The sequence below is a fragment of the Parasteatoda tepidariorum genome, chromosome 8, assembly GCF_982258835.1.
Source record: "Parasteatoda tepidariorum strain Cologne lab strain chromosome 8, Ptep-v5.0, whole genome shotgun sequence".
Taxonomy (NCBI): domain Eukaryota; kingdom Metazoa; phylum Arthropoda; class Arachnida; order Araneae; family Theridiidae; genus Parasteatoda; species Parasteatoda tepidariorum.
The window spans coordinates 52,847,552-52,872,621 of NC_141762.1; the positions used below are offsets into that span (position 1 = coordinate 52,847,552).

At 27.3% G+C, this 25,070-nt stretch overlaps 3 protein-coding genes across 6 annotated transcripts in view; 1 reads left to right on the forward strand and 2 right to left on the reverse strand.

The window, feature by feature from the left end:
• Positions 1-5,804, forward strand: part of LOC122268256 (PDZ and LIM domain protein 3-like) — a 52,618-nt gene extending 46,814 nt beyond the window's left edge. The window contains exons 4-6 of the mRNA XM_087150331.1: positions 225-380; positions 1,664-1,860; positions 3,770-5,804. Coding sequence (XP_087006457.1) covers positions 225-380; positions 1,664-1,860; positions 3,770-4,007 — 591 coding nt within the window. The 3' untranslated portion in view covers positions 4,008-5,804. The remainder of the gene's footprint in view (positions 1-224; positions 381-1,663; positions 1,861-3,769) is intronic.
• Positions 5,805-6,211: 407 nt separating this feature from the next.
• On the reverse strand, positions 6,212-9,778 carry LOC147806158 (uncharacterized). Its single transcript, XM_087150332.1, has 2 exons — positions 9,639-9,778; positions 6,212-7,237 (listed from the first exon to the last, which is right to left on the reverse strand). Exons 1-2 carry the CDS (start codon positions 9,662-9,664, stop codon positions 6,859-6,861), a joined length of 405 nt encoding a protein of 134 aa, XP_087006458.1. The 5' UTR covers positions 9,665-9,778; the 3' UTR covers positions 6,212-6,858.
• Positions 6,212-25,070, reverse strand: part of LOC107453801 (isovaleryl-CoA dehydrogenase, mitochondrial) — a 39,758-nt gene continuing 20,899 nt past the window's right edge. For all 4 annotated transcript variants that reach the window (XM_087150327.1, XM_087150328.1, XM_087150330.1 and 1 more), the window contains 6 exons: positions 23,391-23,484; positions 20,210-20,291; positions 15,124-15,228; positions 13,243-13,315; positions 11,965-12,098; positions 6,212-11,132 (listed from right to left, as the gene is read on the reverse strand). In XM_087150327.1, the coding sequence (XP_087006453.1) occupies positions 11,965-12,098; positions 13,243-13,315; positions 15,124-15,228; positions 20,210-20,291; positions 23,391-23,484 (488 nt within the window). In that variant the 3' untranslated portion in view covers positions 6,212-11,132. The remainder of the gene's footprint in view (positions 11,133-11,964; positions 12,099-13,242; positions 13,316-15,123; positions 15,229-20,209; positions 20,292-23,390; positions 23,485-25,070) is intronic.

The window sequence follows — 25,070 nt, forward strand, 5'->3', positions numbered from 1 at the left end:
AAGCCTTGACCCTCTATGGGCTGTCACGCCACTGAGTTTAGTTTAGTTTAGTAAGTGCCACCATCCGTTTTGCCATATATGAATGTTTTTTAAAGGCCACTGCCCAGTATGCATTTAAAAGATTGTAGCAAATTTTGATTAAATGTTGTAAGGAATAATACTTGTATCTTAAGCTACCACTTCAATTTTGAAAATATTACGTATTTTTTTTAATATCGTTTCAGCCTTATCGATCTATTCCTCTCATTTTACCTGGTGCCAAGGTTACAAAAGATATTCCAGTTGGTTCCTACCTGAGGTTTGATCCCTTAAGCCGAAGTAGTACAAGCTCACCTTCTAGCTATGATTCTAGACTGGGAGATCCATACATGCTCAACAAGGTTAGCTTAAAATCTGTTCGCTATTATCTATATAATAAAAAGGAAGAATTTGTAGGTGTGTTTCTTATGACTTCCGAATCATGGGAACAATGAACAATTTTAGTCAAAATTGTTTAAAAAAATTTCACACAGTCCGATCGGCATAGTCTAATAGACGCTTGAAAAACGAATTTTTCTCCAAAATTTAAAAATATAAGTGTGATTTTCTAGCTCACAGCTCTATTTAATTTTAAAAGGATTTTTTTTCCTTCTATTTATTCATCGCTATGTCTGGTAAGCTCAATGATCAACATTGATGGTATGTGAGGACTATGTCACAAATTAGTATTTAAACCGCTTGTTAGTTTTATTTGAAGTTACGCTTTTAAAATGTGCTTCAATAAAATTAAGTAATTTAAAATTAAAGGTAATTTAAATAAAAAGTAATAAGTTGTGTACCGGAAAGAAAATTAATTGAGAAATGGTAGTAATTCGTTTAAGAGAAACCGTAAAAAGTCGCCGTACAATTATTGACACTGAAGCTTCATTAATTTTGGTAGTAGGTTCTACTGGTGCTGTTGTAATAGTTGCCAAATAAACTAAGATAAGTACCAAGATACTCAATATAAATACTGTGGTTGTGGGTTTTTTACGGCCCTTGAAAAGAAAGAAAATAGCTTGGCTGTGGTAAATTTTGACTATCATGAATTGGCCTTAAGCAACACCATCATGTCAAATAACACTTCTTCATTCAATCTTTATTTTAAAGAAATGAACTTCAAAAAACATGCTTAGTTTAATCTAATAACGTACAACCACCGTGAAGGGCAACAAATAGTAATAAAAAAAGGAATTATTTTAACTACAATAATCGTGTAGGTGTGTGTCTTTTAGTTTCGTGTATGATTTCGTAGCTTTTATCAATACCAATTGATTGCTTACTTTTCTTACCATACGAAGAACGGATATTCAGTTAGTACTTTTTTTTTTTAAAAAAAAACGACTGTGAACGCGAGCTTTATCTCTTCAAATTATTTCGTTTGTTAGTAATTTCACGTGAGCATGCGAGAGATAATTTAAACACGTTTTAAGGCAAGATGCCAAAATGCCCAGTCAGATTTATTTAGAATTCAGACAAATAAGGATTAACTTACTATTTATTTTCTACAAGCTAGAGAAAAAAAATTTGCACAGGTTTTAAACAATTCATTTAAGATAGTATAAAGTTAATTCCTCAATTTTGAGATATTTATCAGAAAAAAAATATTAGATTTACAGCTTTTAACCTAAATTTGTTTTTTTAGGTACAGCAAGCTATAATGGAAGCAGCTCAAACATCTTCTGGTGCATCTAGTCCAGGCAGAACACCAACTCCTGATTTTATTAATCAAAATGGAATTCCTGTTTACTTGAAGCAATACAATACACCCATCAACATGTATTCTAATCAAGCCATTGTTGAGGCTCTGGCAGCTCAATCCGTTAGCTCAAGAACACCCCCGTAAGTGAATTGGAAAGAATTTAACTATTAAAATTTCTTCCTTGTGGGATCTAGAACCTTAAAATAATAACTATAAATTAAAAAAACTATAAATTTTTTTGGCTAGGATTGATTGAAAAATGTACTCTGAAATTCAAAATTTAAATGAATTTTTTTATACATATATATTTTATAAGTTTCCCACAAAAATTTAAAGAACAAAGTGATGTTTAAATAAATTTGACAAAATCAATATCAGAATGCTTAAAACTTAACAGGAAGCTATAAAACTAATTTTTTTGTTAAACTACATTATAAAAAAATTTATGGGATAAATCATTATTTCATAAATAAATAATCATACAAAATCTAATATATGGGTGGTGTTTTCGACACTAGGGAGCGCTGCAAGCTGTATGCCACTTATACTTCCGGGTTACTGTTTCGGGTGTACTTTAAAGCCATTTGGCTCACAACGTGATCATTGTGTTTCGAGTTTCTTGCAAACGTGGTGTTTGAATACTTATTACTAAACTTAATCTTGCTCTTCGAACAATATGCTAACTCTAACGTAAGATGGTACACAGCTTGCAACGCGAACAAACGGTAATAAACAATTGGAAAGGGGCCAAATCAAGACTGCCAAAAAAGTGACTTATTCAAAATCTAGCAACCATGTCACCTTTTTCAACAATCTATATTATATAAAACGCTAATACGTACGTATGTATCAATAAAACCGATGATATTTCTTTTCTCGCGCTGACAACAGTTTTCATTTTTAATTGATTGGATTCGGCGCGCAAGAGCACGTAGTGAGCATCATATGGCTAATCCATGTTATATAAAACGCTAATACGTTTTAATTGATAGGCTTCGGCGCGCAAGAGCACGTAGTGAATATCATATATCTAATCGGGTGAATTCTCACCGAATTATCAAAAACATTTTCACAAAATTATCTTCATCGAAGCCGATGCTTTACATCCGGCGTTCAGTACTATTTCATAATGCGAACTGTTTTCAATTTCAAATTAATATTGAAATGCACTGGTTTAGAATTTTCTACAGTGAAAAGTTTTCGGAACTTCAGTGTTCAAAAAAGTATACAAAAGCTAGACGTTAAGAACGTATCCAATGAGCGAGCATCAGATTGCGAAGCAATCCGAAATGAACTGCGAAAGCAGAGCGAGCGTTAGCGAGCAGGGGGCACAGCCCACTAGTATAATATATATTATGCGCTTATTCAATTATTTATTCAGTATTTTTTCAATTATTATTATATTCAATCTATTATTATTCAATCTATTAAAAGTCTTAATTCTGATGACAAAAAATTTTTAAAATATTTTCTGGCATTTAAATCATTTAAATTTTTAATGATTTAATTAAAATATGAAAATATATTTAAGAATAAACACATTTAGATAAATACAGTGCCTCAAAAATGACAGACGATATGAAAAATCTATTAAAGATAAGCAGAAACATATGGTTTGCTAAATTCTGCTTAGGAAACGAGCTTTTTCCCATATATTTTCAAAAGTAGCTGTTAATTTAGTAAACAGGTAGCGCTACTAGCTGAAAACTATAAAACAATCTTCACTCATTTGAGTGGAAAAATTTGCACAGATGTCAATTAATATTTTCCTGAGACTGTATCAACGCTATTTTTTTTTCCTTGAAAAGGGTGGTTATTTTTAAAATATTCTGTTATAGTAAGTTTCAGTAACCATCTTTGTTTGCATCAATGCAATCTGTTGGCATATTTTGTAATTTATTTAAACATTAGGTGAATAAACTTGTATATTTTCCTAATAAGAACGTAGAAAAATATGCATTTTTATTCCCCATGCATTCCTTGATTTTTTGGAGGCCTCAAAAAGTCCTGCCGCCTTCAATTTTTTTCTTAACTTAATTTTATTTTCAGCCTGAATAATGCAGATATGTTGGAAAATAAAAAATTAACAAACATCACTCAGTCGCCGACCTACCAAATGATACATGACGAAGAATGGAAAAGAGGGAAAGTGGAAGAACATGGTCCTTTAGAAGAACATGTCTACAATGTTGTTCCTCACGGCGGTAATTCTTATAGACACGAAATCCACCAATCAGAAAGCTTTAAATCTATCATGCATGACTTGAAGGGAATATCTGATATGTGATAGGGAACAGTTTCCTCTGTCTTACGGAAAAAAATATCAAAAATAAGAAGAAAAATCAGAAGTAAGACAAAAATTAAAACGTGCCAATTCAAATGGTAAATATGGTGTATAATTTTGTATAATTTGAAATGTATTTATATATTTATTGATTTTAAGTTCCAGTATATAAATAAAACGTATTTAATATACAACATACCATAACCATGTGGTTAAATATTATGGTGGTTTTTCCTCCCATGTAGATGGTTAAGTAATTTTTATTAAAGTCAAAATTATTAGTCAAACTATTAATTTTAATTACTACAAGCAATAGCCAGTGTTCGTTAAATAGTATGTGGTTTTCTATCCCGTTGTAGATGGTTCAGTAATTTTCATTGAAGTCAAAACCATTAGTAGAACCATTAATTTAAATTACTATAAGCAATAACCAGTTTTGGTTAAATATCTTGGTGTTTATTTCCTTCCCTGTAGGTGTTTAAGTAATTTTTTTAATAAAGTCAAAACCATTAGCATTTGATCTAAAATAAAACACATGATATATCCTATATGATTTCCTATTTTAAAATCTAAAATTTTCCATACTATTTTAAAGAAGAAAAAAAATTCCACTGGTACAGTAAAAAGAAAACTTAAAAGACAAATTACTTATAAATGATAATAAACAAGCATTTATTAAATAATCTTCGAGAAATAAATTTTGGGCAAAGATAAACCTAGCTCATTGCTCTATTTCTGTAACAGAATTGTTTCATAGTAATTTTAAGAACATAAATGGAAAAGGACTTTAAAAATATAAAGAATTAATCCTTAGGAAATAAAGAGTTTCCCTCAGGTACAACTGTCACTTTAATTACTAAAAACTCTAAATGTTACAGTTTTTATACATTAATGTTTAGCAACCATTTTATTCAGAGATTTCCATGCAAACCATAAGTATACAAACCATAGGTTTTGTCTTGTAAATTTATAGTGGTTGTGCCTGTTTCTTAAATCATTGAAAGAAACCTGAGAGCAATGGGTTAAAAAAAAAAATGCAACAAAAATTTATAAAAACCAGTTTCTCTTTAAGTTTAAACTCCAGAATATAAAGAAATCAAACAAGCTTATGATTTGAAATGTCATTAAACTACAGTAACCTTCAGCATAGATAATAAAAAACATTTTTATCATTATTTTAAATCCAGATATTTTATCATCGTTTTCGTCCTAATGAAGTAAAATATTTATTTTATCACACTTTGCTGTATCCATGTCAATAGTAGATACATAAAAGAACCAAAATTCAACAAAAATTTTGTATTATAGCCCTAACATTAAAAACTATGTCCAAATGCCTTATGCTCAAAAATTACCTTTCAAAAACAAAACATATAAGCTTTTATTGTTTACTACAATCAATGTTATGATTGAAAGAAATAATGTTACGTGACATTTTTTTTACGCTTAACTTGAAAAGGAAGTAAAGTTCACACACTATAACAGGATATTTAACTTTGATAGAAAGCAAAACTTTCCGAAAGTAATAATGCTATGAAAAAATATTTTTACACAAAGAAATGAACTACACTATTGTAGTCAACAATGCCTGAATGTTGCATTCTAGTAATCTATAGTTTTTTTTATTAAATGACTGCACTAAAAAATGAAATTATCACTGCAACAGTTGATAAATGGTGATATACATTTAAGTTTTGAATTGTGTTTTATTTTTATAGTTGCGACTTATAATGGGTTGTTCTCTTATAAATATATCTATTATGTACAGCTATCTATTTGAATAAAATTTAAAAAAACTCAGTGTCTTTGTGAAATTCATTCCACCAATTTTCCTGAAATACGAACTGAAATACCAAAAGTTTTAAAATGGTATTAAGGTAGTTATTAAAAAAAATATATCAAATTATCATCAGGAAAAGAATGCTTATCAGGCTTATATTTTCAGAACTTATCAATGATATGTTAAATATTCCAACATAATCATACCTACAGTATAGTTCTGATAATATAGAATTTTTCTTATGACACTGTTAAATGCTTCAACTAAAGAGAAATCAATTTCATCAAACAGAAAGATTAGTCAGTCAATTGATTAATTAAAGAATATTATAAAACTATGTTACAGTAAAAATAATGGTGAAATGTGTTTTCTAACAACAAACAAACCAACTTGAAAAACTTTATTACAAGAAATGAATAAAAAAACGTTTGATTTTCAAAATGAAAATTTATTTGAATGCAAATAAACAACAATAACAAATAAATATAACATATTTCAAATTTATAATTTTTTAACAAAAATATAGCAACTGTTATAAAATGATTATATTCTTTGAAGACAAAAAAACATATTTCAGTTAGATGCATAACCTTTTTTTTTTTATATGAATGAAATAAGATTTTTTTCAGTAACTCATTACCATGCTTTTTTTTACTAAGCTGATTTAAGTATTATCTATGAAGTATTTGTTTTAGACAAACTTGTTAAGTTTATATAGTTTCTTTGATCAATTACTTTAGCTCTAACGATCTTTATTTTCTTTTTGACTAATTAAAGGAACATCTTTTTAATATAATTATCCCTTAAATCATAAATATAGTAATTATTATAATTTTATATATATATATATATATATATATATACACAGTACGACCTCGAAAATCCGGACTCATACGTCCAGTTCGTCAAAAAAAATTTCAAAATAAAAAGTTTAAAAAAATCGCTCAAAATAAAAATTTTCATGCAAGAGTGTGAAACCACAACTCTTCTCCAACAATGAAGCAGTAGATGAAGAGGTAGGGGTGGGGAGTGAATGAAAGCTCATAGCTGATAAGGAAATTCCAGTCATTCTTATCAGCTCTGTATAGATAACACAGAATATAAAGGGGAATCCCCTCCTCCTGAAGGGGAATCCCACAACTCTTCTCCAACAATGAAGAGGTAGGGGTGGGGAGTGAATGAAAGCTCATAGCTGATAAGGAAATTCCAGTCATTCTTATCAGCTCTGTATAGATAACAAAGAAAATAAAGGGGAATCCCACAACTCTTCTCCAACAATGAAGCAGTAGATGAAGAGGTAGGGGTGGGGGTGAATGAAAGCTCATAGCTGATAAGGAAATTCCAGTCATTCTTATCAGCTCTGTATAGATAACAAAAAATATTAAGGGGAATCCCCTCCTCCAACAATGAAGCAGTAGATGAAGAGGTAGGGGTGGGGGGTGAATGAAAGCTCATATAGTCCATTCCACCTTAAGTTGGCACTGGAGAGAAAGGTAGGAAATGTAATACTCCGCCTTTGAAAAGTAGTTCTTCGCTATTTTGGAATTAATTGCAGTTTAAATGCGCTTACAAATATAAATAAATGTTGCGTAGTAAGAAAAGTATATCTTAAAACATTCATTAGAAGTTTTTCATGTTTAAATGTATTTAACTTATAAATACCTTCTCAGTAAAGCGAATGTACAACGAAGAAGGAGGTGTTTTAGTTTGGCGCTGAATTAGTTTTCAAGGACAAGGAATTGGCTCATTGGCTATGTTTCTACACTGGTCAGTCAGCTTTTCCATTCGCCTTGGCTTTGCTTAAGTGTCCTATCTCTTGTGTAGTTCTTATTTCGTTTTTTTTTTTTTTTTCTTTCTTTTTTTTTTTTTTTGTATTTGATTATTTAATTTTCTAAATATTAACCTCATCTGTACAATATTTAATGAAAAAATTTTTCCCCTCAGAATAAATGAAAAGAAAAAAACAACAACAACACCCCAATAGACAGGTGAATATTATTAAACTGATGACAGTTGAGCATATTTGCTGTGTAGCTAATTCAACATGTGATTTTATTATTATTTTCTTACGACAAAAGAAAAAATTGTTTTCGCTTTGATCGATCTCTGTAAAGATTCAAATTTTGCGTCTTTTGCGCCATGTTTAGTTCTGAAGTACAATTCGCTTTTTATAGGAACTTAAATAATGTAAAAATTTAAGATTTTTAGTTTGTTCAATTAAAGGGACTTTTAAATATTATCTGAAATACAATTTCCATAATAGAAGTGTTAATCCGTTACTTATAAACTAATAAAATGTATAGGAATTGAAATAATTTAAAAAAAGACGCAAAATTTGAATCATTAATTTTTTTTAAACATCGAAAGGTTAATTTAAACCAATCAATATTTTAATAATTATTTTTGAAATACAAAGCCCAAGAAGCTGAGAAAACCTTTCCCTTATGTAGAAAATATTAAGATATTTCAGTATCTGACAAAATATTTCGAGGCTAACTAATTCTACTGTACTTAAATAACAAATTATACGGATTTTTCTCTTAAGCCTCCTTTCACCTGCAAAGGTCCTGAAAAGTAAAGTAAAGTTCTGATATTTCAAAATATGTATTTTCTTTTCAAGAAATGCGCCTACCCATCCAAGTAGAATTTCGCCTGATGAGAAATTGTGGATTGAATTCAATTCAGGGGCGACCCCACAAAGAGTTTGCAGAAGGAACTGTCAACTGTTAAAATATTAAATGAATAACATGATAACCACCAGGATAGGTGGTTATCATGTTATTCCCCACCCCCCATATGAATAATACTAATTATTTTTTTCAGGTAAGTTCTATTGTCTCTTAGAAGCAAATATATTTCAGAAAAAAAAAATTTTATAGTAAAAAAAAAAAACTTTTCTGAAAAGATTTTTTAAATTTTTTATTTATAAAAAAAAAAGAACAGTAAATATTAAAAAAAAATAGGTATGATATTTTTCATGATCAATGATTTCCTGCCTATGTTGACTTTTTCTTCCCCAACAAAACACCAATGAGGGATAAATTAATGTACATTAATCTACAAAAAAGAAGCATATAAAATTAAATATTTAAAACAAAGTATTTATGCGCATCTATGCATTTCGTTTTTTTTTTTACTTAGATTTCAGCAAAAAAGAATCTTTTCAAATATATTTTTTTTTGTTTAAAATTAGTTTCGTTTGATTAAAAAATTATAATAAGAAAAAAAACAGTAAGTATTAAAAATCATAAGTATGATCTTTTTCATGATCAATAATTTCCAGCCTATGCTGGCTTTTCCTTCCCCAACAAATCACTAATGTGGGATAAATTAATGTACATTAATCTACAAAAAATAAGAATATAAAAATAAATATTTAAAACAAAGTATTTTTGCGTGTATCAAAGTATCTATGCATTTCTTTTTTTTTTTTTTTTTTTACTTAGATTTCAGCAAAAAAGAATATCTTTAAATATATATGTTTTTTTTTCTGTTTAAAATTAGTTTCGTTTAGTTAAAAAATCATAATAAGAAAATCTGCTTTTTAAATACTATACTTACAACTTACAACTAGTGCTTACTTTACTTATTACTTACAACTAGTATCTTAAAATAATAATTATGAGAAATGCTCTAAAAAATCGTGCTCTTTTCCGTATTCTGTACAAAATTTTAGAACGATTCTTGGTTTTAAAAAAAAAATCGGCGTTTTGCTTTCTTAAACGCCAATACTGGCCACTTTCTCTCCCTTTGTTGCTACCTCATCCCCGTACTGACTTAAAGAGTAACCCAGTTTCCATGTAATCCGGTCTACCTACCTTTCTCTCCAGTGCCAACTTAAGGTGGAATGGACTATAGCTGATAAGGAAATTCCAGTCATTCTTATCAGCTCTGTATAGATAACAAAGAAAATAAAGGGGAATCCCACAACTCTTCTCCAACAATGAAGAGGTAGGGATGGGGAGTGAATGAAAGCTCATAGCTGATAAGGAAATTCCAGTCATTCTTATCAGCTCTGTATAGATAACAAAGAATATTAAGGGGAATCCCCTCCTCCAACAATGAAGCAGTAGATGAAGAGGTAGGGGTGGGAAGTGAATGAAAGCTTATGGCTGATAAGGAAATTCCAGTCAATCTTATCAGCTCTGTATAGATAACAAAGAATATAAAGGGGAATCCCCTCAGGAGGAGGAATTCTTCTACCACTTTGTTTTTCCTCCTTGTGAAGAAAGAAAACTGGTTCTTTCTTAACCTTGAAGCTTAGGAGGCGGGGCCAAGTTCTTTCATCCCCCAACAAAAAAAGGATTAGTATCAGCTGGTACAGTCTAGTCTAGAAGCATCTGTTTCAGCGATAAGTTGAAATTCAGCTCGCGTTTCAAGCCTATATTTTTAGTTTTAATTGCTAATATTATGTTATCTAAACGATCGATTACGGGGAAAAATGACGAAAGTTTGATTTTTAATGTCTTTTATTTATTATTTAAAGAGTATATTTATGTTAAAATTGATGTCGATTGTCTACACACGCGCGTTTAATCGCGAAATCGGCCTGGCAACTTCGAAAGTTCGATAATTCTATCAATTTAAGTAAGGTATCTAAAATCCGGAAATTTCGGAAATCCGGACCTTCCAAACCCCCCAGCAGTCCGGATTTTCGAGGTTGCACTGAATATATATAGTATATATATATATATATATATATTGTATATATATATTATATATATATATATATATATATATATATATATATATATATATATATATATATATATATATATAGTACTTTTACCTGTCATATAATATTTTATTTAATGCATACACAATTAAAATCATTTCACAAAAATTTTAACACAAGCGATGATAGTCAATAAAAAAGTATATTAAATCATATAAGAAGTAGGTTTAATATTACAATATACAATGCATCTGAAATACTTCAAAGTTATATAACAATAACCCTATGTTAACAAATTTCTATTTCCAATGCTGCTCAAATGTTTATAAAGAAAAGTATTAAGTAAAAGTATTTGTACTAATTGCTTAATTATAACAATATTGTATAATTATATAATTAAGCGAAATTTGACAACAGAGAGAAGTACACAATATTTAGGAGATTTTACATAGAGAAAAAATAATTAGAGTTTTAATAGAATAATATATATACGTATAATATTCATTCAACAATAGCAATTATAAAAAACTATCTAGTCTCAATAAAAAAATATATTCTTTCATATTGACAACTATATATAAAAAGGCACCATAGAAATTACTAAAGAGTTTATATTCCTCCAACCGAAGGACCATATTTTTATTCCATATTGAGAAGCAAAAATACTCAATACCTGATACGAAAAAAAAAAACAATAATTAGTATCAACTTAAAATACAGATTTAAAATTTGTCACGAGACAAAACAAAAAATTTACAGTTGAAAGAGTCATTAACATTGAAAGTTTGTTATTTCATTTTAACTTTTTATTTAATTAGTTTAGTTTTCGTTTTTCCTTCTAAATAAATTACATAATAAATTCTTAACATATAAAGAATATTTTAAATGAAGCTTTGTTAATAGTAAAAATATGAAATTGCTTTTGTAGCTATTTAAAATAAATGACATTTAATAACTGCTAAATATTACAGCAAATTTTGAATAGGTATAAACAACATATGTCAATAATTTAACATCAAAAACAGCATTTTTTTTTTTACTGTTAACTTTAATTTCCTTTTTATTTAGCAAAAGAAAGGAAGCACTTTTTTTTCAATAAAATATGTAAGGTAGTATTTTTAGATAGCTGCCTTCAGCTAAAAATATTCCACAACCTCCATTACCTTAAATATATTTATTATCTTTCCATCAACTTATTTTTCTGATAAATTATGTCAAATTATACTTTTAAATAACTACCTTTAACTAAAACTATCCTACATCACCTTAAATATTCTAAAATATGCAACATTTAGAAAAAAAACTATAATTTTACAGGAAATCAAAAAATATTTGCCTAAAACATGCATTTTGCAATAGAATATTGATTTTCTCAGTTAAAATTCATTTAAAGCTATCAAAATCTTGCAACATTATAAATAATAAATTGATTTTAAATAGAACAGCTTTCTAAAATTGTTAATTCAAGATTAACAAGAGATATGAAACTGAAAACGTAATATTACCTAAGAATATTCATTGTTTAATGCCCTTCCAATCAGCATACGTCTTATTTCACTAGTTCCAGCACCAATTTCATATAATTTTGCATCTCTCAAATACCTCCCAGTAGGATAATCATTAACATAGCCATTTCCTCCTAAAGGACAAAATTAATAATTTAAAAATCTTCAATTTATATAATATTAAATCTACCTTTAAAAATTTTATTCTTCAGTTTGGCCTAGAAATGAATTACAAGATTTTTTAAAAAAAAATCTTTAATTACATCAGATAATATCAATCTAATTAACCTTGATTTTAATATAATTTAAAATCATGTCATTTTGCAAAAGAATTCATTTTTATTAGACATAGTCTTATATTAAATAATACAAATGAAAAAATTATAGTATTTTTTGTAGCTTTAAATATAAATTCAAAATTTGAGACAGAAAGTAAAAATTTACTTATAATTTATAATATTATTTAATTTATGTATTTGCAAAAAATGCATAATAAAGTGGAAAATGGTGCATAATAGAATACTTTTGAGCATTACAAAAAAAAAATTTTAAAAATTTAAAACTAATTTTTTTTAAAAAATGTTAATAATTTAGAATATACTTCAATGATTTGAGTTCACCAATATTTTTGTTCTCAAAGCGCAAGATTTTTTTATTACAGTTTAATTTTCAAAGGTCTATACACATTAATTAGCTAGTAAGATAAGAGTTTGCTTCGTCATAGATGATTTAAGTATTCCATGACCAAAATGCTACCATTTTCTACAAAATAATATAGTAGGTAGATACTTTATTTACGCCATACTAGAGCTGCACAAAGAACTAATGGCAACGGTCTAGGAAGCATCCGCAAGTAGGATTCGAAGACATACCATCACAATTTTGATCCCCAATAAAAGGGATTTTAAAGGAAAAAATAATATACAAAGTTGAAAAAAGAGTTAACTATATTTTTAACTTAAAACAAAAAACTTTTTTTTTTTTAAATTTTATGTAAAAAGACATTTTTACCATTAAATCAGCATGCAAGAATTGATAAAAAATTGACCTTTATCTTTATGATTTAAAATTAATCAATCACTAACATCAGTTGCTCTTAGGCATTAAATTTCTGTTAAAGTAAAGCTCAGATGCTCTTTTCTAGATTTTCAAGAACCTCTAAAGAATCTAGAGGTTCAAAACTATTGATTTTAGCCATAAAATCAATTTGATTTCTATCCTTTATGTAAACTGTATAAAAAAAAACTGTAAACAAAAATTAAAAAGAAACAATCTTACCAAGACACTGAATTGCATCTAAGGCAACTTGTGTAGCTTTTTCTGCACAGTATAAAATGACCCCAGCACAATCCTTAAAAGAATTTTTTTTTTTAAAAAATACAATCAGATAAAATGTTTGTTCCATTTTTATCAGAATTAACTAAACTAAACATTTCAATAGCTGCTTAATTATTTTGGCATCAATTTGGTCTTTGTTATTGTTCCCAGAATTGTTTATTATTGTCTGTTATGACAGAAACATTTTATAGCGCAAGTGAAAATCGCTACTTTAATAGTGCTCCTAAAAATTTTTAACAGTTTGAGACTTAGAATCTTCTTTGTGAGTTGTCAACATATTTAGTTACTTATTTTCATTTAAATTAAAAATATTTCACTTTAAAATCATTTGTGAAAGCTTCAGAAGCAATCACCCAAATATCTGAAATCTCAATGCAATTCCAGATTAACCCATATACGTGTGTTAAAATCGCTCATTTATTGGATTAGAAAGGCTTTATCAGTTATTATTATATGGATAATAATGGTTTTATGATTTTTAAAAATCATTTTATTGGATAGTAATAGTTTTACTGGTTAAAGAAAGCATTTTATTTTTAATTTTCAGAACTTAAAACTTTTCGCACATAAAAATTAAACATTAATTAAAAATTTTAAAAAAAGATGTCTAGTGTCAAAGCTCTTTTACAAATGATAAATTAATAATTTCAATTATAATAGATTTTTACTGGCTCTGAAAATTAAATTCTGCATAATATCTCAAAGTTCTCAATCAATTTTAACTACATCTTCTTTGGTAAACAATAACTTAAATACAAAGGGACTATATTAGATTAAATTCTCAGTATTATGAAACTAATTCAATAGAACAGCTAATTGGGTAAACAATGCCTTCCGTAACACTTCATTTTTACAGGGAATTATTCTCAGTAAAAGCATATTTCAGAAGGTGGTAAATGGTTTTTCTGAATGAAATCAGCTCTTCAATAGAAAAAGTTGAAGTAGTAGTGCTTTTTTTAAATGATATACCTCATTGAACTCGTGATCTGCAAACTGACCTTACCACAGAATTATACATTTTATCATGCAATAAAAATGATATAAAATAATCAAAAGACAAATCTAAGCAAAACAGACTTAATTCAGAAAAGCACCATTAAAATTAAAGGTCTTTTTATTTCCTAATGTATAGTGTTAACTTATACTAACAGTGTTCCATTCTAACTATGTTGTTCCAGAATAAATTATTAAGCATTAAAATTAAAATATGTTTCGATATTATTATATTAATTGCATAAACAAATAAGCATAATTAAAACAAAAATATAGAACAGTTAATTTGCTTTTATGAAGAATGTTTACTTTTAACCTTTAATTCCTGCCTAACTCATAGCTCAGTTTGTTTCAGGTTTTTGTTGTCAACAGAAGAAAAGAAATTTCAGCAGTTTTTGACATTAAACACATTTTTTTTTTTTTCATAATATAAATATTCTTAATGCATTCTCAAAAAGCTGCTATTTTGCTATGAAAACTAACAATTATTTGCTATGAAAGTAAACATTTCAATTGTTTTACAGAAATCTATGTCGCAATAATTTCTCATACCAATTGTTATGTTTTAGGTTTCTAAAAGCTGTGTATTTTATTACCTTTAAACAAAAACATTTCATTTTCAAATAAAAATTTGTGTAGAGTTTCCTCAAAAACAAATTAGCTTTTTTTTAAATGAGCTCTTTTTATATAAAAAAATTAGAAGGACATCATTTTGCAATGAGTATAATTTTTCATCACCCTAAAATACAAATGCTTAACAAGATTTGTAATAAATGTTTAAACATTATAAAAAATAAAATTAATTAATTAACAGTTTATATAAATTACCTTTGAGCTTACATGTCCATTATCAGTGGCTCGAGCAGTATTATATAAATAGGATCGGCAAGCATTTAATGTAGTATACATATCAGCCAGTTTTCCCTGAATTAGCTGCAAAAAATTTCAAAATTTAGAAAATATATGATAAACTTAAATAATATAAATATATACAGAACAAGATATACTCTCAGCGGAAACTGAGAATTTTAAATTAAAATTTTAAAACCGTTCTATAAAAAATTTATTAGACTGTAGCAATATAACTCATATCAACTTTTCTTGCAATATACAGTTCTTGCACTTAAAATTATGCAAATATTAAAATAAATAACTCATTTATATCTATTATTAATTAAATTTTTTTTAAAAAAACTTTTCATATTTTACAGATTCCTTTTTTGTTTTATTCAACACTGTTAAAACTGCATATTAACTTAAATTAAATCCTTTATTAGAAATTGTAACTTAATTTGGACCTAAGTCTAAATTAAAATCACTTATAAGAGCCCCTAATTCCAATGACAAATGCAACATTTACTTTATTTAAGCTTAAAACCATTAAGTAATTACGATTTCATTAAAAAAAAATTAATTTTCAATAGACTTTTCTTGATCTTCTCAATACTGTAAAATATGGAACTTTTCAGATTTCATTAGTTATTACCCCAAATGTTTATGCAATTTGAAAAAACACAAAGTATAAATGAAAAGAATGATAATTACATGTGAGCATAATTCATTCAATGAATAAAAATTAAAAAATTACTAAGAATGAAATATTATAATAAAAATACCCATAAAAATTGAATAAATAAATATATAAAAACAATTTTATGATCATTCCAAAGAACTTGGGATAATAGCTCTGCAATGGATTAATAAAGTACAAAATCATTTACCTCAGAACTTATCTAGGATAAAAATAAAGAGAAAAAACTTGAAGTCAGCAATCTTGTTTTAAAATTAGATATTTCAATAGATAAGATTTTAAAAAAATTGAAGCAACAATGCAGTGCACAAAATATAAAACAGAAACTTTGATTCATTGATACCTAACTTTTGATTAAATTATATGATTTTCACCAATAAAGATGGAATCATAATGGATTAAGGTTCCAATTTTAAACATACCAATTTGTTTATACTGATGATATTTGCAGCTATAAATGAGACATAAAATCTTACTTTCCCTAAGTAAACTAAACACTTTCGTTTAACTATTTAAATTTTTGACAGTCAAAATAAGGGAGGCAGTTTCAGTCAGTAAAATATGGTTCCAATATTTGAATCAGGAGAGTGATGGAAAATTCAAGCTTCATAATGTTAATTAGACTTTATGGATATTTCATCTTTTCACTTAAATTATTTGAGGAAACCAACATTTTTTGCAAACAATTATAATACATATATAATATAATACATAATAATTATAATACATATTTTGCAAACAATTATAATACAATTATAATACATATTATATTTAAAGCTTCCACTGAAAAAAACTTTTTTATAATAATAAATTTTTATTTTAAAGAATAAATCATAATTATAAGATATATAATAATAATAACAATTCCATAATCATAGTAACAATAATAATAATAAATTGAGAGTGTTTTGAAACATAAAGAATGTAAATTCTTAAATTTTATTTTATTTTAAAAATCATTAAACCTCAACCTAATTTTCCTAAATAATTTTAAACTAAATTATTTTATACAGAATAAGTTGAATAGTTCTTGAAAAAAATTTCAAAACTTAACTTTTTCTTAAATATTATTACTCAGAAACTATACAGCCGATTTCATATAAACTTTGTGCTTCATTATTGAAATTTGCAACATTTAAAATAAGGTAAAAATTTGTAATTAACTTTTCAATTCATTCCATCTTTGTAAAATTAATTAATTAAAAAATAATAAGTAATTTTAAAAAATTATATTTTGCATGAAGTTATCTACAAAAAAAAATGAATTTTACAATTGTGTGTAAATTTTTTTTGATTATTTTAAATGATTCTAATGACAAAGCAGAATACATACTGCAAAATTTCAACCACTTTCCCAACTAAATTCCAATTTTTTAAAAATATAAATGCATATTTTTTGTTTCACATCACAATTTATGTCTCTAAAAATAAATCAGTCACTAATATAAACAAAATATCAACTACACTAAAATTAAAGGAAAGCTAATATTTTTCCTTACTTATAAAATACAAATCCCATGGCTTCAAGTGGCAAAACATGGTTTTGGAGCATCTTTGGAGCAACAAAAAAGCAATTTTGGAGCAGCAAAACAAAGATTTGTAGTTAATAAATAGAATAAAAACAAGAATTTAATAACAAGAATTTTTAATTTTGTTCATTAATAACATATCTTATTTTTTACACTTTTCTGAAGGTCCCTGCATTAACAAATTAAGTTTCTTTTTGGTACCTTCCAATGCTGTTAAATATTCTGCTATCCTCGACTTAGCCTCAGATAAGAGGATCTGTCCGCTTTCTATAATCAATATGTCTATTATTTTACCCATCTTTAATATTTTGTTCAGCTGCGGCTAAGAGATCCTGAGAAGCCTTCAATTTTTTTTACAAATCAATTTCAGCAGCTTTCAATCTGCTTTCCTGTCTCAGTGTTTTTCGCTTTTTGCTTTCTTTTTTCTCAACCTTTAATCGAGCAGAATAATTTTTAAATGCTACACGAACCACTTTAATCATATCTTTGTCAACTTTAAAGTTATTTAAACCCCTATTTTGTTGATATATCTAGTAACAAAGTGATCATCTAGTAACTAAGATGCCTCTCCAGGCTATATAATGGATGGGGTTACTGTTGCCAGATATCTTATTGACTTAATAGAAGCTTCTTCCATTCTCATTACAGGATGCAACACTTTAAGATGGTACAGTAATCTATTTTTAAGAGGCAATACTTTTAATAAATTTTCTGCGCATGCCAAGTAAAAAGACCTGGCACCTAAATACATAATTTTTTTTCTGAAGAAGATAAGGATGTCATCGCCTTTGGTATCTAGTCCAACATCTATTAAATTCTAATTTTGCCAAATTTCTGCATTTTCTACATCCAATGATTTTAAGTCCTTTCCTGACAAACATGAAAAGCAGAACTCTTCAAGAAACGCCCTAACAATGCTTTAACTAGGAACACCATTTCATCACACAGCAAGTGAATCAATGGTGTTTCAGTTTTTAAAAGACCTAAAAATTTATTTAATAATGCCGAAATATTTCTTTAAAAAAAAGAGCTTTTGTCAAAAGAAATTTAAATAAATTCAATACTGAATGGCTCATACTATTTTTTAAATTAATAATTGCTTTATTTAATTCTGTAAAAGGTAATTCAAAACTGTAATTAATTTAACTATTATTTAAGGTTATCGAGTGTAATTTTCTTAAAATTTAAATAAATGTTATTTGTAATAGTACATTCAACAAAACATTAACAAGATTAATATTGATCATACCAAATTTATAAAAATATGTAAAGAATTAAGCAAATTAAGCAAACTTTAATAAATTTATATTACAAATGTAAATTAGTGAATGGCCCCTAATAATTTTTTATTGAATTTTAATTCAAATTGGTTACTTATAAAGTATTTCATTAATGAAATGATTAAAAAAAATTTAATAATTTTTAAATGCAAATACAATGAGTATTGAAGCTAAAAAAAGTTTGTCAGAAGTAAATTATTATATTGTCTCTACACTCATAATATTTAACAAATCTGTGACAATTAAAATTTTTTACATCAATTGTTTTAAATCAAATCATTAAAAGATGAATTGAAGTACTTTTGAATGAAAAATCTTAAAAACATAAAATTTTTTGCTGCATTTAAAATATTGAAACCCCCTCTCTTCATACTTATTTAAAATCTTGCCCCTAAATATTATTAAGTAATTTCCTAAAACAAAATAAGAGCACCGAAAATTTTGAAGGTAATAATACAATAATAAAATACAATAAGTAAAAAAAAAAAATATATTAGTAAAAAAAAGTAATAAAGTAAAATAATTGTTTAAAAACAATATGCAATTAGTGGATGGTCCCTCAGATAAAAAATTTACTTTATGAAACTCAATTAATTCTTATCTTTATTAAATGAAATGAATAAAAGGGAGATGGAAAGTTTGAGGTTATGAAGCTTTGTGATTCTTGACTGTTCTGAGGATCAACATGAAAATATGTACATAGTGGATGGTCCCCTAGTTAATTTAAAGATCATGGTACTAATCTATAAATAGAATAGCGCAAGAAGGCTATTAGCTTGCCGTTGACGAAGATGATGACACTTCAATAACGATGAAATCAGCAAGAGAAAAAAATTTTCGTATGCTATTAAAATTTGGCAAAGTTTAGTTGGTCCCCGAAAATTTTTTGGCGCAGACTCGGCGCAAATTTAACATAAAATGCCGTTTCTGCGCAGTAATACCGTAATGCGCAAATATACCGATTTGGCTTTGAATGTGCGCAGCACTTGAAGCCCTGAAATCCATGAATCATATATAAAAAGTTCAAAATAAGAAAATCAAAAGAAAAAAAAAAAGACGATCTCACTTTGCATTATCTGATGCTTACTTTAAACTGTCCCCTAATACTGAAAAAATGAACAACTAACAAAAATGGCTCTCAGTTTGTAGTGCATGCTTTACAATGTGCAATTACTATGGAAGAAATGGTATTTAAAAACTTCTTATACTTTATTAAAATATCAAAAAATAAGTACAATTTAAAAAGAAAATAAAAAATTAGTGTAACCTAGCTACTAAAAAAATCTGATATTGTATGGACTAAAAAAATCTCTAAATAAATGAACTATTCACTCTTTAGATTAATACACAATGACAATTATTTTAATACACATCATTTTCAAAACTATAGCTTATCTAAACACTAAATTTTACTCTTGATGGTTGGCAAGAGAAAACAGATGAGACTATTTACTAAACATTTAACAAAAACTGAACAAAATCTAACTATAAAGAATTTTCATAAGAATTTCAAGTTGACATAAAAAATATATATAAATAATAAATATGAAAATGCTTAAATCAGGTCAACAAACCTGAAATTCACCTATCCTTTGTCCAAATTGCTTTCGCTCGTGAACATATTGGAATACAATATCACAACAGGCTTGCATAAGTCTAAATAAAAATTTACAGTAACACTTAAAAGAATAAGAATAGAATAACTAAATTTTCAGTTAGAAAATATAAGAAAAGTAAATTCTTCATTTTTATTTAAATATCAGAAATATATCGTGTATCATAAGAAAACCTAAAAATACTTATAGTACACTGAAACCTCACGTTATGAACGCTCCTGCAAAACTATTTCTTATGAACCTTCCATGAAAAAACTATTACATTCTCTATCCTCAAAATGGATACTCCTGCATGGTTGGCATGGTTTAAACCAATAAGTTTAAACCATGGTTTTTTCCAAAAAAACTGGTTGTTTTTTGGTTTTTCGGAAAAAAACAAAAAATTGTTTTTTGGTTTCTTCCCAAAAAACCTGATTTTTTGCCAACCCTGTACTCCAGTGACCAGAGGTGGACAGCCATTTATACCCTAAACATTGCTTTCAATCTCTTCAAACCAGACTCTACTTCTTCTAAGTTTGAAAAAAAAAACTTCCTACTTTAAATTCAAAAAAGAAAAAAAAAGAAATATGCATCTTTAAACCATTTCCTTAAGCATGTACATTTTTTGCCTTATTCAGTACTAAAAAGATTGTTAAGCTGTTCTGCGACTAAATAATAGTAAAAATGCGACTAAATAAAAATAAAGTATCTGCAGGCTCATAATATTTTTTGAGTACAGAATGATTTGATTACATTATAAAAATGACAAAAAAATATTTAACTATTAAAACATGAACACATGTATTTTTTCCAGACAAAAAAAAAACGATATATACACGCAGATTTACAATAAGAACATTAGAAGAAAATTAATATAAACAGTAATAAACAAAAATGAAATTAAAGAACGGCATTCATATTAACTGCATTCATATTATTCCATTACTGTCAAAATAACCAGTTATTATATTGTAAAGTGTTTAGTGTTAAGTAATTATTATCATATCAAGAATTAAGTAATATTAATAATATTTCTTCACCACAAAATCCATATTTAACTTCATATGTCAAACTTGGGGAACTATGTTTCATTTTTATTAGAAACAAAATTTTGTTAAAGTATTTCCTACTGTCACTGTAATTGTTTATTTTTGTTGTCAAGTGATAATTATGTCCAGTTATTCATTTGACCGCTAACGATAGGGTCACAAATTTTTGGGCTTAATGAGCAACTTTATCATATTTCTTTTATCTCTTTGGTAGCAGCACACATAAAACTAAACAACCTTTTTCCACCTTGCAATAAATTATGATTATGTTGTCCTCTGCTTCTTATTTTATTTTTTCCATAAAAAACTTTTTTTTGTGGATACTTTTTTTAATATATATATATATATATATATATATATATATATATATATATATATATATATATATATATTTTAAATGGCGGGCACTTGGGGTTTGTCCCAGTGGGCACCTGTGGCGAAGCCATGGCGGTGGAGCAGCGTCGCCCACGTCACACAACCACAAACCTGTTTATAGGGCGGGTCACATTCACACAAAGAGGAAAGGACATAGAACACAGGGAGAGAAAGAATCATCCATGCCCTGAGCAGGATTCGAACCCACGGCCAATGGCTCCGCAGTCAGACACGCTAACCACTCGGCTACCTGGTCGGCTTTTTTTTAATATATTACAAAAATATATTTTAAAAAACGTATCCACAAAATTGGAGAATCTTTGCCAATGTACCCGTACAAGGCGTAATGAAAAACAGTGACAGAAAAGTTATGAAAAATATGCATAGGAAGTTGGATATTGCTCCATTAAATATGGTATTACTTCTAAACAATGTAAGTCTCAAAATATATTCAAACAATAAAAAATTTTTACAAACTTATAGATAACACAATATGATAAAGTATTTGAATTAAAATAACTGAAAATAAACTGAATCTTTGAATATCTGTAATTATAAAAAGTGAAGTCCTCATTTACTCAAAGTCCTCATTCATTCATTCAATTACTCACTAATTCTCCCACTTTCCGTGAAGTTAAAAAGCTAACATTTGGAACAAGAGTTCTTTACGAGATAAATAGAAAAACTATAAAAGTTTCATTTTGATATTTTGTAAGTACCATGGTAATTAGCCAAATTGATGGTAATGCAGGTTTTTACCAAGATAGAAGTCTCAAATTTGGCTAACTAACTGGGAGTCCTCGAACAGGATGTTAAATACAGCTAATCTTTATTTTGATGAGATGAAGAATGAAAAGCATGTTTTGCTTAGTCTAATAGCGCAATGCCACCAGCAAGGACAAAATATGGTAATAAATTTAAAAATGCAATTATTTTAACATTATAATTTATGTTGGCAAATATCTTTCAGTTTCGTAATGTTGTTCAGCATAGATATAATAATTTCTTCCTTTTTTCCTCCTTGTATGAAGAACATGTATTCAGTTGGTAATTCATAAAAGAGCAATAACACTATAAGAGGATTGAGATGGGTCTTACTGTGTGCAACAACAAAAATTATCACAGACAAGAAAATTGGTTAAATTATTTCATTATATAGATTTTTATGACTAGTATCAGCAAAATACATGTATTAATTATTGCTGCAGTATCACATTCATATTGTGCTTGGCTTTATTAAAATATAAATAAATTCATAAATTTTATAAAATTTACAATATCCTAATTTATAATATCAAAAATTAATTAAATGTTAAATTCAATATTGTAATTATAGAGTTACAATTTTTGTAGACTTCTTACAATTTTTCAATTAAGATAATGGACGATGAGAAGTAGACAATAACAATTTTTTGATTTCCTTACTTATTTAAGCACCCATAATTCATAAAATTTAAAAACACAATTAGTGATAGTTGCTTTTCATTAACATATTCATTTCTTAAGATTTTTTTTGCTTTTATATTCCTTAATTTTTTAACTATTATCTAGAGCAAATAGCAACAACTGTAATGAATTAACATTACAAATGCTTACTGAAAACTTTTGAAGATATGTAATAGAAGAAAAAAAAGTATCTTGCACATAAGAATAAGTAATTTTATTTCCAACTCATATCTACTTGCATTTTAGAATTTATATCACATTGAAAATAATGCCAATTAACCATAGCTTACCCAACTGGACCAGCTGCTAATACCAATCTTTCATAATCTAATCCACTCATTAAGACATACACCCCTTTCCCTTCTGAAGACATAATATTTTCAGCTAGGGAAAAAAAATTCATAAAATTTCAAATTTTATATTATTAAAAATTTCAACTATTAGGCAAACTCATATCAATACAGGAACATCAAAAGGAATGCTGTGATTTTAAACCTCGTTACAAATTCATTTTGAGCATACAGAAATAATCCTTGTGTCGAATTCAAGTAAACAAATAAAGGTTTTGTTAATCTTCTCAAGAATGGCATTAACGGTTTTCTCACATAAAGCAATTTTTCCAGTCTAAATGTGTTAAGCCAAGAGTTTTAGATCCCTCAGAAATAAAAAATAACTACAAGAAACTTTATCAAGATTTGGTGGAAATTAATGTTTTTATCCAGTTTGATGTTTTAGAAACCGTAACCATAAATCATGTGATTTCTCTATATCTTTGCATGATACTTTAAATAAAAGGCTGTCCCTGCGATGTATTGATTGGAAACTAAAAGTCAGTAGTCTCTAGTACGCTTTAATTTGACCCCTCAGAGCTTTCTGGGCATAAATTAAAATTATTGAGTACAGTGATATAATCACTGATATCAACACCCTAAAAAAAAACTTAGCATTTGAAATTTTAACATCAGAGATGCTTCACAAAATATGATAGGAGATTGAATATCTTTACTTGATACCAGTTAGGTAACTAATTGTGTCCATATTGAAACACGTGGAAATACTTATAAAACATAATAATATATTTTAATATCAAATTTATGTTCATGTTTATTTATTAAGTTGCATAATTCTATTTCGTGGTAACTCATTTTTTTTATGATCCTGTATACATCATATAAAAATAATTTTATTAAAAAAGTAATATACCTTAATAATTCATAGCTGAAACTTTGGTATCAAAATAGAATTCAAACTATATTTTTTTTAAAAAAAATAGATAACTAGCAATTAAGTATACATGCTATTCAGGTAAATTATTTAATTTTCTGTTCAGTTATAAATAGAAATTAGTGAAACTAATATTTGAGTTTTTTGTTACGAGAAATTTGTAACATGAATGTATCTTTGAACACATGAATGTATCTGTACAATTGTAAAACTAACAAATTCAAAACAATACATTATTTTTATCGTTAAATGTTCTACAACTTGTTACTATTTTAGCATATATGATATTTTCCATGAATTATAATCAAGGAAACAGGTTATGTATGTACATAATAAACTTAGATGTATGTATGTATGTTATGTATGATATATATATACACACATATGCAAGTAATATATATATATATTTCAGCAAGTTTGTTTTCTTCAGGTTAATACAATTAAGAGAAAAACCATTTCAAATGTGAAATACTGGTACATTAATAACCAGTATTTTATAATCACCAGAAATTTGAAGGCAATCACGCAAACGAACAAGCACTGTGTCATACAGACGCTGTATGCTATTTTGTGGAATGGAGTTCCAGGCCTGTTGCATGCCGTACAGCAGTATCTTCCCTTGAAAACTGCTGACAACACTCATGCACAGGGATACATTTCTCCCGTCTTTCTGCAACGTCGCATCCACCTTCTAACTGCCTATTGCACGACCAAGTTCAAAGCCAGTTAGCTGTTGATAATGGCTT